General features: G+C 40.4%; 2 protein-coding genes across 6 annotated transcripts in view; both read right to left on the reverse strand.

Annotated features, from left to right (window-relative positions):
- Positions 1-4,071, reverse strand: part of LOC102307422 (synaptosomal-associated protein 23) — a 13,272-nt gene extending 9,201 nt beyond the window's left edge. The window contains exons 1-2 of one of the 4 annotated variants that reach the window (XM_005926015.3): positions 3,727-3,912; positions 3,032-3,209 (exon numbers count right to left, since the gene is read on the reverse strand). In XM_005926015.3, coding sequence (XP_005926077.1) covers positions 3,032-3,039 — 8 coding nt within the window. In that variant the 5' untranslated portion in view covers positions 3,040-3,209; positions 3,727-3,912. The other 3 variants (XM_005926017.2, XM_005926018.3, XM_005926016.3) reach the window with 3 other exon arrangements.
- A 4,422-nt stretch (positions 4,072-8,493) lies between these two features.
- The window catches only part of efna2a (ephrin-A2a), a gene marked incomplete at its 3' end in the record, with an annotated part of 81,632 nt that continues 75,372 nt past the window's right edge, over positions 8,494-14,753 (reverse strand). The window contains 2 exon segments of one of the 2 annotated variants that reach the window (XM_005926021.3): positions 8,494-10,591; positions 12,119-12,184. In XM_005926021.3, coding sequence (XP_005926083.1) covers positions 10,470-10,591; positions 12,119-12,184 — 188 coding nt within the window. 2 annotated transcript variants of the gene reach the window in all.

Consider the following 14,753-nt stretch of genomic DNA (forward strand, 5'->3'; position numbering starts at 1 on the left):
AAAAAACAAACATGGTTATATAATATGTAACTTATATAATATGTAATAAGCTTCTTTTACATGAATTTCCTGCAATAAAACAGCTGATATATCAAGGCTTCTGATGCAGCCACGATATCAACAATAGCAGATGAAGGATATCAAGGCCACACTTCCCGTTCACCAGTCATTATCAAAACAAACCAATGGTTTCCGACCTTTTAACCAAAGCCTGTTGAATAGGAGAAGTGGAAACCTGATATTTTCAGGTATCAAAATGATGTTGCTTGCAGATACTGTTTATATTGTGCTTACAGATGTGTGCTTATAGAGATTACAACTCATTAAATGTTCGGTCTACTTTGTTTCCTGGCTTGTTCGTAGATAAATCTACCAGAAAAACTGTGATAAGTTGTGGTGGAAAGTTTCCTCACATTGACAACCCGCTACAAAGTTATCAAATCTGATTTGACAACATTTTTTACAGCAGTGAACCATAAATGTAGAACAATTAATGTTTTAAAAAAATAAGGATAAATGAATCCATGTGTTAAGGTTTGGAAAGACCACAAAATAAAAGAAAAAAAAGGCTCAGTGTTTTACATTACTAAAAATAGAGGACACATTTAAAAGGTTAAGCATTTAAATGTGCAATCAATGTTCACCTTGTTTGTATCCATCATATGGAGAGGGAAAGAAAAGATGCAAAATCCAAACAAATCAGGCTCTTTTCCTTCCCCTGAAGGAGTGTTGCGAGTCTGGACACAGAGCTGGCTTAGTGATAAGGCATGTAAAGCTTAGCAGTGGGATGGCTAGTAGAATCATGTATGCCAACAATGAGGGAACTTTGATGTGGAGCTTATGATATGGAAATCAGAGGCGTGAGACTGGATAGTGACAACTAGCAGGAAACACTTATCGTGCCTGCCTACGATACATAAAAGTGAATTTAAATCACTGGTTATTATTAGACATTTTAAGGTTGCAGCTCAGTGAAATAACCAGTAAAAGTTTATAAAAAGCACATGAAATAAAGTCCTTAAGGAATATTTAGAGGTTTACGGTGGTATTTACATTTGTTAACTTATTCGACTACAACTAAGTGATGAGCTTGTGATTTTCTTCAGAATTTTCAAAATGCATCAACCTCCCGCTGCATGAAACAGATGCAGTGTACGTCACTAAATAAAATTGGAAAAGGAAAAATCATGATACCATAAACTGATATAACAAAATAAAAAGTGAGTTTTTACATCTTAAGCCAGTACCAGAGCTACTTTTAACACAGAACTGTGAAAATGAAGTGCATAAATACCTAAAACACAGCTATGCTGCTACATTAGAATAATTATATAACAGCAGATGCTCTCTGTGGTTGGTTTAACACGAAACTAATGACAAAATGTGATTATAAGATAACAGGCTGTGCACTCACTAGTATCTTTATGGTCGGCATATGTACTGAAACACTAAATCAACTTAATTAGAACAGTATAACATCCATAAAATCCATGTCCTGTCATATATCCATAAAAAAGGTGCCTTGTAATGTGAATCAAACAACTTTCCTTCCTCTGTGTTAAACACTGAATTCTTAAGAAGCTTCATTGTCAGTTAGTCACCAAAAACTGGTAATGCCTGAGAACAAAGTGACACACACAGCAGTTTTACTGCTATAATCTTGGATGTGATTAACTTCCAGAGCTGGTCACATCAGGATGCACAAGTCCATGTTTGCCAGCTCAGTGCATGCTCTGTTCAGATCAACATTCAGATTTCATGATCATGCACAATTTGTAAAAACAGCAGGCTAGGCATGAGGCAGTATCATCAAGAAGCTGTGAACAGCAGCAGGAAGAGCTGACCGTGTCTAGCAACTAAAACCCAGAAAGTGTGAAAACTGCCTGTTTTTTTGTGCCCTCTGTAGTTTTCAAACAATGCAGAGTATGAATAGTTCAGTCAAAACAAGACAGATGAAAACAGATCAGAAGAAAATGCTTATGTTTGTTAGAGATCTAAAAACAAGATACACGAGGAACAAGCTGTCTCCCAACTTGTATTGTGCATTTCAGTACAATTCATTTAGAGGAACAAAGTGTGTTAATTGTTGCAGTTATAATTTGGATCACATAATGAGTGATGTTAGCTCGTGCAGGAGTTTAGCAGATACAAATCCAATCCAAACAAAATTACTTTGTCAGGTGACCTTCATGCAGTCTCGTATCATGGGATATGCTAAAAATGACTGGCGTAATGGCCTCAGACAAGCTTTGGTGAACAAGGCAACATTAGATAAAGCTCATCATAACCAAAGAATTAAGCTTGTTTTCCTATCACTGTACTGTCAAGGGCAGAAGCAGTAAACTGTAAAAACAAAGCTGAATCATTTACTCCAAGGCTAGAGTTTTTAGATGCAAACACTGCTGCTTTTTTCCCCTCATTTTTCCTGTCATCTGCTTTTCCTTGTTAACATTCAAGTGGCATTTTCCTGTTTTGCAAATAACCCCTGAACTTCAAGTTCCCTTTCAAACCTGCAGCCCCTAAACATCCTGAGGGGAAAAGGAAAGGAAAAAAAGAAAAAACAAAAACACGGATAGTCTACTTGGCAGACAGTGCAGAGGATTTAATGTTGTTGACTCTGCTTTTTGGACAAGAGTGCACTTTATTCACTCAGGCTTCACTGCCTTTTCTGACCGATTATTGGACTTGGCAAGACACTGATGTGAGTTTACAACTATAACAATGAAGGTGGACTCCTTTACACACGTACACTCTTTAGATAGCCACGATGAGGGCAGATGAACATGTCAGCGATACATAATAAATGTGACAGTAAAAGCAGAGCTTTTTATAAACTGATAGCAAATGTTCTCTGTGTTTAGCCACATATGTGACTAAATTTACTAAGTATATGACTTAAATATTACATTTTGTTTATTTGCACCCCAAACTACGTACCCAACCCTTAAATTCATTCCACAGTTAATACAAACAGAAAAATGTTAGTTCAGAGGAACAAAGGAAATAATACAACCGAGGCTAAAGAACATACCGATTCATGTTGCAGTTTCTTCACTTGACCAAGCACAAGTGGCAAACACCACACAGGGAAATGCGTTTCTTGTTCTTCTACCCAAACCTGTTCCTCCAGATTTGATTGGAGCACAGGTGGCGTCTTATTCCAATCACGTTGAACACATATCCTCACTTCACTCTTGATGTTTTATTTTCTTTAAACAATCAGACAGAAGCTATTGTTCAACGATTTGTCCTTACAGGCTGTCTTGAATAAAGACAACCTATTTATTATGCCGAGGAGGAAAGTGTGTCATGTTTTGGCTAGGAGGGTTGACTAATAACAAACAAGGGGACCTATGACATCATACCAGACAGGCAAAGCCTAAACTGCGACATTTGATTCAACTATTTGTAAACGATAAAAGCATTCTTCAAGACAGAAGACTGAGGAAAATACGACATGTGGTTAATGATTCCTGCTGTAACACGTATCCACACACCTGACTGTGGTTAACTGCCAAGTGGCCACGTAACGTGGATCACTTGATAAACAGGTGAAAAAGCATTACAAGAAACCCCCGTAGTTTCAGGCAGTGTCCCACACCCATTACACTATCACTGGGGCCGAGAGGTTTCCAAAACAACACTTCTTAAACGCAATGAAAAAGTTACAAAAGAGGAAGAGACAAATGTCAAACAGTTTATCAAAGCGAATTAAACTTGTCTTACATTGTCTGAAAACTTGCAGTGGTGCTCAGCTATCGCAAAGAGGGTAAAATCCGAGAGGGTAATTTCTTAAACAGGCTAATGTACGTGCTGGCCTGCTAGTTAGCTAGTTCCGCTTTCTTGTCAACTAACGCTAACACTGAAACAGCTGTGTTGAGAGGAAAGTGTAGATAGATATTTACCAAGGGAGTAAATACTTACAGTTAACCCTCCTTGTTTTAAAAAAAAAAAAAGAAGATCACCTGAAAACTCCTCCTTCTTGACGGTATGTGAACCTGGCGCTGGCAACTCCCGAATTCCTTCACTGGTTCCGCTGTCTGTCCGAAGTTACGATGCTGCTTTCAAATGCTGTCGGAAATATGAAAACTCAAAACTTTCAATGGACCTTGCATCCCACGTGTTGCCCAGAATGATTTGAGGCACGGCATGCATTATTTCTCTCCCTATAGGTTTAACAATCTAAAACTGAAAAAGTAGTCTAGTTCTCATGTAGTCAACTTTACATGAAAAGTTGACTTAAATATAACTATTAAACTACTTGTGTTTTTTGTCTGTGTTTATCTTTCAGCTGCTGTATACTGATTTAACAAAATCACGAGATAATACAACTTGTGTGAAGTTACTTGGCTTTCAATTTTTCTTTCTTGCTAATCAATTTTCTTTGTGGCCTTACTGTGCATCAAACTGCGACTCATAGAGAAGTGAGCGTTCCGTCAGCACTGAACGCAACACTTAATGATGCGCATGTCCTGTCATATGACTCCAGAGGAAAAAGAAGAAGAAGAAAAAAAACGCTGCTCATTTTCCCCACATGAGTGCAGCATTTACCCTTCACCTGGACCTCCCCCCCTCGCCCCCTCGCCCCTCCCCTCTTCTGGGTATTTTACATGAAGACAGACTGTTGGATATTTTTCATAGTGTTTCTAAGCGATGCTCTGAAATCCGAGCCTCTAGCAAAGAATCTGCTGTGTAATTCCCCAAGTTTTATGGTTTAAACCACAAAAGCCTTTTGAAGGTGACTGCAAAGACACCGGGCAGAGTGCCAGCCACAATATCAGCTGACAGTGTCTAAAAGGCAAGTTTTATTTTTCTCTCTAACTGGAGCTAAATATTTTCCCTGTTGGGTCACCTATAGCTAAATATGTACAAGCTGAAAAGCCTGTTATAGCTCCAAATTTGCACAAGGGATGCTCCAACGTTGCCCTCACCAAACTGGCCATGGTGCCTGAATGATTCTTAGCTCTCTCTGCCCATGTATCTTTTATAGAGTCTACATAGCATGCATTATTCAGCAATAACACACGGCCCATCTGGACTCCTGCAAATGTGTTTGTGCATGTGTCTATGTAAGGGTGTTGGGGTCCATAGTTAACTTTCTTGCTGTGCCATTTCACCATTTCACGCCACATCCAACAGTGCCTGAAGAGCTGAAATTATTTCTTCTGTAATTACAACTAAGGTATAATGTGTGTGTGTGTGTGTGTGCGCACGCACGCACGTGTGTGTGTAAGAGAGAGAGAGGAAGGTAAGGGCAAAGAATAGAAAGAGAAATATATTAGGTGAATGTGTAATAGTGACTGCAGATGGCACATTGAGGAACAAGCTCTTTCATCATCCTGTTCCTCATTAATAGAGATGGGAGTGCTGCCCTAATTCCATAATTCCTAAATCATGCTAGTTAGTTGAGTATGAGGAGACAAAAATACAAGGGAGAGAGGAGAATAGATTAGCCTATACCCTAATAATGTGTTTGAGAGCGCAAGGAAGCATCAGAAGAGGAGATGAAGGGGGAAAGGGAAAGAGGGGGGGGAGAAAAATGGAGATCGCCATCTGTATTTCCTCGGTTGCTTTTTGATTGTTGCCAAAACTAACATCATATAGGCCAAGTTTATTCTCGCCAACTATTGTCCCATGTGTATGGCAGCCAGTGAAAATAGATAAAATAATCAAGTGATTAATTAGATCTGGAAGAGAATACATGGGGATATAAAAGAGCGTGTCTGAGCATGTGTGTCAGTGACATAGCCCTGATTTCTTGTTTCTCGTGATTTCAAGGAGCACATCTGTTCATTTCTGGCGCCGCTCCAGTTGGATCGTACATCCATCTTTCCTCGCACAAGGACCGAGACGTGGGAATGTTTCAAGGCCTTGCTTGATCGGGCTTAATTTAACATTAGGCTAATTCCGCTGATACCTGATACTTGTCAGGACAACGAATTGGCTGACCAAGCGTGCATCTCAATATTCAGAGATAATTTCATTCCCTCGTCTCCTTTTCACTGCAGTCTACTCTTTCTCCATTTGAATTGAGCTCTCATGTGAAGCAATTTGAAGGAAACTAGAGACATCGATAGCCATTAGCCCGCTTTGCACAGGAGGGCCAAACATGGAAAGCCAAAGCTCATCTATTATTCATGTGCCTCAGTTTTCCCCCAAAACAACATTTCTGATATTCTTTTTACATCTCGTTGCCAAAAGCGACAAGTCAGTAGTTTCAAATAACGCTTTTAAAACAAAGCTGATGAATGTTTCAAGCTAGCACTAGCCCTTACAAACCCCAAAAGGGAAAAGTGCCCATTGTCTGTCTGGCTGTTTATGTCCGGATATGGGGAAAACCTAACAAGCTTAAGTGAACATTTCATTTTGACTTATTAAACATTAAACTTTCTTGTTAGATCAGTCCAGCTGCAGAGACAGTGGAATGGTCACAATCTTCCTCCTCCAACCAGCATTACATCCATGTTTGTTCAGACTTGACCTTTGACCTTTCATACTCAAATGTTTATGCTTTTAGACATTTGTCAGTGTGTGAATTCTCGATTTATAGGTTAAAAGGTCTGGGAAGGGGTACAAAATAAATGTAGGGTAATAAATTGATGAATTCTACAACAATTGTTTTTTAAGTTAGAAAACTAATTCTCATTGATTTACTTTTTGCTTTCTTTTAAACAGTTTAACAGTTAACGCTTACTTAAATGACACCTTGTGTAAAGGGAAAATCATCATCAATGTTGGTGAAAATTAAAACAAGTCGTAAACAAACGGCTCAAAGTTTCCACTCAATTCCGGCTTATAATGTTATAGAATTTAAAGACAGTCTAAAAATAGAAGTAAAATATTAAGACACACTGTTGTGAAATATTAAGGATTTGAGATAACCCCCTACTGAGATAAACAGCTGAAGACAGTTGCTCAGATGCCATAAAACCAGTGCAGAAGAAGACATCATAAACAGATGATGCAATTAAAACGAGCAAATTTCAAGTGAATTTTGTTTGTTTCATGTATTATTTCTTTAATCTATTTTAATGTAATTTAACTCCTTCTTGAGCCACCTATCTGAACATTTACCCACTGCAAGTGTTGGTCTCGTTTAAAGCTTGAGTGTAATATTTCAGCTTCAGTTTGCATTCTCATTCATTTCCACCTTTAAAAGAAAGAAGGCAAGTGCACAAAAATGCACTTAGAGATACTTGAAATCTATCTGGACACAGCTTTGTGCATAGAGGAGGTCTTTCATCTGTCTTTTGCAAAATCAGAAATCTAGTGGAGTATTTTCCTTCTAAATGCAGTTTAGACCATGGGCATACAGTAAAGTGCAAGTGCAGTCAGTACATGAGATCTCCTTTTATGCTCGTTTCTAGCTCAATGTTTTTATTCTGGGACTATGGTAGTGTGAATAATTTAAAGTTCAAAATAATTTATCTTATACTAAGCTACTGTGAAGCCACTTATTTCATCCACTGCCTGAAACGAGCTCTTCTCTCTGAAAGACCACCCCGCTTGAAGAAAGCTTTCTCCCGATTGGCTGCCCCTCCCAAACAAAAGGTTTTAAAAGCAGGTCTTCGAAGCTCTTATTGTCATAGCCAGATCTGAGTACCTTAAATGATCATTTGAATGATTTCCCCTCTCTACTCATATAGAGCCACGAGTAGAAAAAGCAGGTTGAAGCCTGAACTGACCACCAACCATTGCTACAGCATTTATAATTACAAAAAGCGTAACAGGTCAACTTCGAAGACACTGCTTGGTTATTAGCACTTGCAGGCCACCCTTCTTGAAATCTGATGGAAACAGAAGAGGAAAGGCTATCAAGTTATTCACTCTCCTTGTTGTCAGCAGTTCAGATTAGCTGTCACATCACTGAGGGAGAAACAGCTGAAGATTGGAGAGGGTGATTTCATCTGAATAATTTCATGCTTTGACTGGCAGAGCTCACTTCTCACCGTCCCACAGCTTTGATGTCAGAGGAAGATAGACTGGGCAAAATAAAGACCCAGGTGCAGTCTAATATACGAATACAATCATCAGCACTTTGGAGGAAGAAAACAAAAAACAAACAAAGTTAATTCACATTTCCACTGAAGAAATTCCACTCACTTGGCTTGATTTCCGAGTAGACAAAAAGACAATCTTTATTTGTGTGTTTCTCTCCTTGCTCTGACTTCTGTGTTTACTTTTGACTGACTTTAATGACTGAGGTCAGCGTCCACAAGAACACAACAAACAGAAAAGGAGACAAACTCATACATGACGCTCAGCCCCGGAGGCATCCTACCACTACCAACCATGGATCACAAACCAGAGAAGAAGAAGAACAATAGAAGGACAGCATCAGTGGAATAGAAGAAGAGAAGACACATTTTTTTAATCTTCCACAGGCTATACCCCATCACTGCTTTCCACACAGGAGTAATTAACAGTGATTTTAAATGCTACAAAAATAAGATGAAGTTGGGAAAGAAGTGCTTCCCCTTGTTTGTGTTTTCTTGTGTGTGTGTGTGTGTGGTGTGTGATTGTACATGTGTGTATGTTCATGCCATGTCTTTGTAAATGTCTAGATCTGCATTCGCTCTTCTACATGTCTTTACGTGTGTATATCTGTACATGGGTCATCGTGTGTATGCAGGTGTGTGTTCACAGTGCTTACTCATTATGTTCACTTCCCAACATTAAAGAGGTCTCAGTCCCATCATACACACATGCTTTCTCTCCCCCCCTCCCTCCTCTCTTCGCTCTCTCTTTGTGCTGTTCCCTTTATAGTCATGACCATGAATGCTCCCACCATCTCAGAGGAACAGTCTCGTTATCAAAGACTAAACATGTGTATGTGAATATGTGTGCGTGTGTGTGCGTGCGTGTGTATACACCCATATGTGTTATTTAGTGATGCTACCACACACTTACACACGCACACACACACACATCTCGCCTCATTTGCCACAGTCTATGCGCTTCCCTTATTGGTTTAACCCTCAGACCCAGGACCAGCTTCAGTCAGTGTTTACGTCCATTGTGATCTGGCCTGGGCTCTGAGGGCTGATTTCCAGTCAGTTTCACCCTGTGGGTCCATTTATCTCCGGGCCCAAGCTAATCCATCAACGACTGAAAGCCAGACAGGAGAAACCGTGTGAGGAGAGAGGTTAAATTTTCCTTTTGATGTCTGAAAAAGTCTCAGGGAGAGCAAAGGAGCGGCAGCAGGGTGTTTCTGATTTTCCCCATGAAAAAATATATATCATCATTAGAAACAAGATTGATCTGAAGGTTTCACAGTGGTCATGCAACTTAAGTGTCGCCTCCTTTTCTCACCTGTCCTCCGTTCATCCTTACTTCACCCCCCGCCCCAACTCCCACATGTCATCTTTTCAAATCCCCGACTCTTTCATCCTGCCAGTCTGAGAGAAGGTACTGTAAGTGACCACAGTCATAATAATACAGAAAGACAAAGAGGTGGGTGACCAGTGGTACATTCATACATGAGAAAATCATGGTTCCAAAAGTCACCCGACCCATTCAACATTAGACAGTGCTGAAGACGCCTGTGCTGGCCAGGCTGTGATAAATGCTTTGTTTAGAAACACGAATAAGACAGAACACATCCCACCTGAAGATCTACATCTCATCGAACCTACCCCGAACACCCCCACACCCTCCCAATGAAACAGGCTATGGTTATACTTGTCATTTAAATGAGTTATCTGAGTCTCTTCTAAAACTGCATGAGTTTTGTATCACATTGCAGTGACTCTACACTGGATCTGAAAATATCAACACGTGTAATATTACATTTCCCATATGGACGTATTCATGTAAATCTGTGCTCATATTGTTTCCCCCTTTCTTTTCTGCACAGCCTGAGCCACTGTGCTCCTCTCCTCTATGCAATTGCTCTTATTGTTGTTGCAGCTGGAATTGGTCCAGATAGCATAGAATTCCAATTACAATGCAAGCTTGGCCACTTCCAATTCTTGGTTTGAGGATGGGATAGCAATGTGAGCAAAATTCAATTTTTGTGCATCCAGGCCTATCGCTTAATGCATCCTGCCGTGATTGCATGATTGGAATTGCCCCAGAACGACAAGTTTAATCATAGCCATGGCGATATCTACCCCATCAGTGGCCAAGAGTCAATAGTCAAATCAAAAGGACCCTCTGATATGAGTGCAGAGGCATTTCTCTTGTGTTTTTCAGCTGAGAGGTGCTTTTCCACCTGGAATTCAGGGACCAGAGATAAACGACAACTTCCCAGACAGCTTAAGACCCAGCCCTCTTAGTCAGGCCTGTGAAGGGTGTCCGTGGCTGGGCCATAAAGGATGCTGGCAGTGGGGGTGGTTGGTGGTTGTATTGAGGTGGCGGTGGGAGCGGAACGGAGACAGAGGGCTTCCCTGAGGGGTGGTGGATTGAGAGGGACAGCCAGCCCAGCCCATTATCCCTGGGCGGGAGCTCCATGAAGAAGGAGAGAAGGGTCACAGCCAGTAGAAGAGTCCCAAGAAGAGTGAGGCCAGAGCAGCTAAGAGGGTCATGCACCCTGCCCTCCAGCTTGAACTTCCATCAGTCAGGAAAGGCTCCGGAGAATCATATCCCGACCCATCTGAAACAAAGAAATGAGAAAGAGAAAAAAAACGACAAAACATCTGAACTGAGAGAGGACACACAGACAAAGACAAAACAATCTAAAACACAGCAAATGAACGAGGGGGTGGATTTAGCCAAAGAAAAATGGTAGACAAGTGAAACGATTACGGTTGGGGAGAGGTGGAAAGCAAGCAGCAAAGCACAAAACTCTCATCCTTTAACAGCTAAGGAGCGGCAAAGGAGGAAGAGGAAAAGAAGACGACGGCAACTGAGCTCTGCAGGGGGTTTAACCAACCTAATTACAGTTTAATCACAGAGACTCAGAATCTGGAGCAGCTGACACACAGACACACTCACAAAGACACACACACACTCACACACATGTACAACTGCTCAGAGCTCAATCGAATGACAACATTTCACAGAAAAGATGGAAGCTGCAATGTCAGACACATTGCTTTAACAGCAACTCAAAGAGGAGCTGGAGCAACGACAGAATGTACATTGTTTCAGTAATTATGAAGGAGGAGAGAATTTCCTTTTCCCTTAGCGAGATATGGAATGATCTGAACCTGGAAAGCTGTGTAAGCTGACTCTCTTTTATGAAGCTCTTCAAAGCCATGTCATTATCCAGGGAGACGTGTAACTACCCAGGTTTGATTCCTTGGTGGGGTTTAGGCTGGGGGAGGGGGATAAAAATCCACATTCGTAGACATACAGGTAGATTTTCAAGATAACGCAAGTATAATGTAATGCTTGCCATACTCTGATCCCCATGTACGCAAGGCTTCTCTTGAGTTATTTTTAAACAGCGCTATCATTGGACAACATGGCTCACTAGTGTCAGCGCTGCGCTCTGCCTATGAGGAAGCACTTATCAAAGGTGTGTGTTTTAGCAAGCTGCACAGTGACGTGGCAAGCAAGTCATCCCTCATCTTCTCATCATCTGCCTTGTCAACTTTAAAAACAAACCTGAAACATTAGGAAAACTTTAAATCTTTAAATTAAACTTCTACTGCATGCAGCTGGTTTATTATTAGATTGCTTTCTGTTTCCTATGAGTGATTCAAGCAAGTCTGATGATGTTGAGGCTTGGTAACATTCTTAGAGAGCACTTTCAGCCGGCTCTGTTCTCTTTCTACAAGGACAGAAGGTCTCCCTCACACCCAGTGTGATGTGATGTGATTTGATGTGAAGTGCGTATGCCACTTTTTGCTTATGTGTGTGTGTATGTGGGTGCACTCTTCTCTGTGCCTGTAAGTGTGTGCTTGCGTCTGCGCACGGTCGTGTGCGCTCGCATGTGTGAATGTGTCAGTATGCGGGCGCGCGCGTGTGTTTTTTCAGCGTGCGTGTCTGTGGGTAAAGGTGTTAAAGTGTTGCCTGGCCGGTCTGTGAATCAGAGCGAGGTCTGTTGCCGGGGCATTCTATCAGACCTCTTATTCCCCCTAATTTTACTTTGATAGCCAATCTGGACCTCTGTGTGTATATGTCATTGTGTGTTTGTGAGTGAGCATGTGTGTGTAGATAGAGCGTGACTTACCTGGAGGTCTGACATACACTTTCAGCTTTAGACATGCCCGCCCCACATGGTTTGGGTGAGGAGATGCTGTGAGAAGAGACATTGAAAGTGGAGATTAGTTTAGAGATAACGTGATTTTTGCTGCTGATTGCAAACCAAATACATTTAATAACCAAATATAAAACAAGATTATTTTGTGTTTATGTGAACCAAAAATAGATTTGACAGAATTTTTTCATTTTTAATAACTGATATATTGCAAGCCAGTAAGAACCAACAGTATTGTGTGAAAGTCATGAGATACTTTAAAGCTCTTTAGACTTTGCTTCCAAGGAGCCAAACTTTCTTAGAAGTTTTAGAAGTTGTCACGAGCCATAGTTCTCCAGAGGGGCGTACTGTGAAGCGTGATCAATGGCTTAGTGAGCTATGTTGAGGTTAAAGCCAGAGTTTTCAGTGTCACGAAAGTGGCTGTCTTTTTACTTGGCTAAATCATTGTAGTATCTTGTGCTGGGGTATGTTCAGAGTTTTGGTTTTAAATTGGCCACGTTTTCACTGATTCTCGTGTTTACAGCATTCTTTATGTGCAATTGAGATTCTCGGCTGGTGGCATACATTTTATATTTGCAAGTTGTTAAGTCTTACCCTACTAAAATCAATGAATGAAGCACAAACTGTGCATTGCCTAATGCAGAAAATGTAAAAAAAAATTTCTTGATTGCAAAAAATTGTAAAAGTCTCTTTTACACTGCTGGAACTGGAGCTACTAGAACACAGAACACACACTAAAAATACCTGGTCAATCAGTACAATTAAATCACTTTGATTTGCAGATAAACTTTCCTTTATTAGGCTATAGGACAGTAACTTTGATGATGACCTCCCCTTTAACCTAAATCACGAGGTTTGATACCTCTCTATATATACACAAATACAGATGTGGTTTGAGGACCATAGATATAAACTGAAACTTAAAGGGCTCATGCAACGATAAATTAAAATGCTTATTTTACTGCTCTGTGAAATAAATCCAAAGATGGCTTTACTTAGCATTAGTCTTTTCTCTTATTTGTAGCAGTATTGTGTTGAAAAAGAGTCACAGGACATGTGAAACAGAGAACGGCTTAGTTGATAACCACTGGTGTGATCTCCAATGGATGGGATTTGGGGTTTTGTTGAGCCAGTGCAAAGAAAGAAAGAATGCAAAGAAAGCCCGGCTGTGTTGAATTTCATTTGTAGTAAACCCCACGAAAAGTTCAAAAGACCTTTAAAAAGGCTTTCAGTTTTTTCTTTGGACATGTTTTTTTTCCCCACTTATTTTTCAGTCCTTGTACCTGAGCATTTTCAGAGGAATTTTTATTTTTAAGCCACTTAATACTGAGCAATGAATTATTTAGGCATTAAAAAGTCACCTAACTCGAGGAACAAACCAGAGATCTTGTGTCTACACATAAAAGATAACTTAGCAAAAAAAAAAATTCAATTTGTATCTTTATGCACTTTGTAACTAGCAGCCTGTATCAAAAACACATCTTTTGTTCATAATTTCTTTAGCCGAGTCTACAAAAAAATACCAAAGATAGCACGGTTCATGTTTGCAACAGCAAGGTGGTTCCTGCAGAGCTATTATCAAAACCTTGGTATGCAGCGTACCCTTAAAAACTTTAAGTTAACTGAATATGTCAGATGACATAAAAATGTATCCAAAAGACACAATTTTTCAGTTAACATGTTAAACATTTGTCACAATTTAGCATTAATCCAGTAATTAATTAATTAACTGTTTTGCAGTTGCAGTGTTTAGAAGTTTAAGCAAGTGCAGAGTTTCATATATTATGTCCTCATACTATATGCTCCCATAAACACACTAAGCACGTTAGGCAATGTAAACAAGTTTGTAAGGGATCACTGAAATTCATTCACACTCACATTCCTAAGGGAAATAACTGACTCTCAAATCAACCTGGCTTGAATGTCTTTGGAATGGGGAAGGAAATCCATGCAAATTCCCCACAGTCGCAGGTCTATCTTGCCGTGAGGTAACAGTGCAAACCACTGAGCCAGCTTGCTGCCCAGATTGAATGCCAAAAAAAAAGAAAAAGAAAAAAATGTTAAAAAGTTAGTGTGATTCAAACTTCAAAGTAGAGTAAATGAAATTGAATCTGGGTTTTTAGTCCCACCTCGCTCCAATGTGAAATAGAGCTGGAGACCCTAAAGGAGATTGTGTCCAAGTCTCTGACCAGTCAGACATGCTGACGAGCACACAGCCACCCACACACATACGCAGATGTGTAAAAGAATGTGCTCACGCACAGTTGGTTGCAGAAGTGTGCGTGGAGACCTACTGGCCTTCTCCCTTGAGGAAGCCACAACCCAGTAGTGACCCCATAGAGAATCATGTTTGAGATCCACAGTGCACAGGAAATAAATCTGACCCCTCATTTGCCCTCTCCTCCCTCTTTTTTAGCCCACGACTCCTCCCTCCATCTTTCTCTCTGACCTTCACCTCCTTTACCCTGTAAGGCCTTACCTATAGGCCACTTCCTATCCATCAATTTTTTTCAGATTATCTCCCTGCACTACTTGTAGTGGGCAGAAGAACTTGGGCCTAGCATTAAGGCTTGTCCTAGTGGACGTTTCTGTTTTGGCTTGACTGAAA

Source organism: Haplochromis burtoni, unplaced genomic scaffold (genome assembly GCF_018398535.1).
Source record: "Haplochromis burtoni strain Fernald_Lab_line unplaced genomic scaffold, NCSU_Asbu1 Contig_85, whole genome shotgun sequence".
Classification (NCBI taxonomy): domain Eukaryota; kingdom Metazoa; phylum Chordata; class Actinopteri; order Cichliformes; family Cichlidae; genus Haplochromis; species Haplochromis burtoni.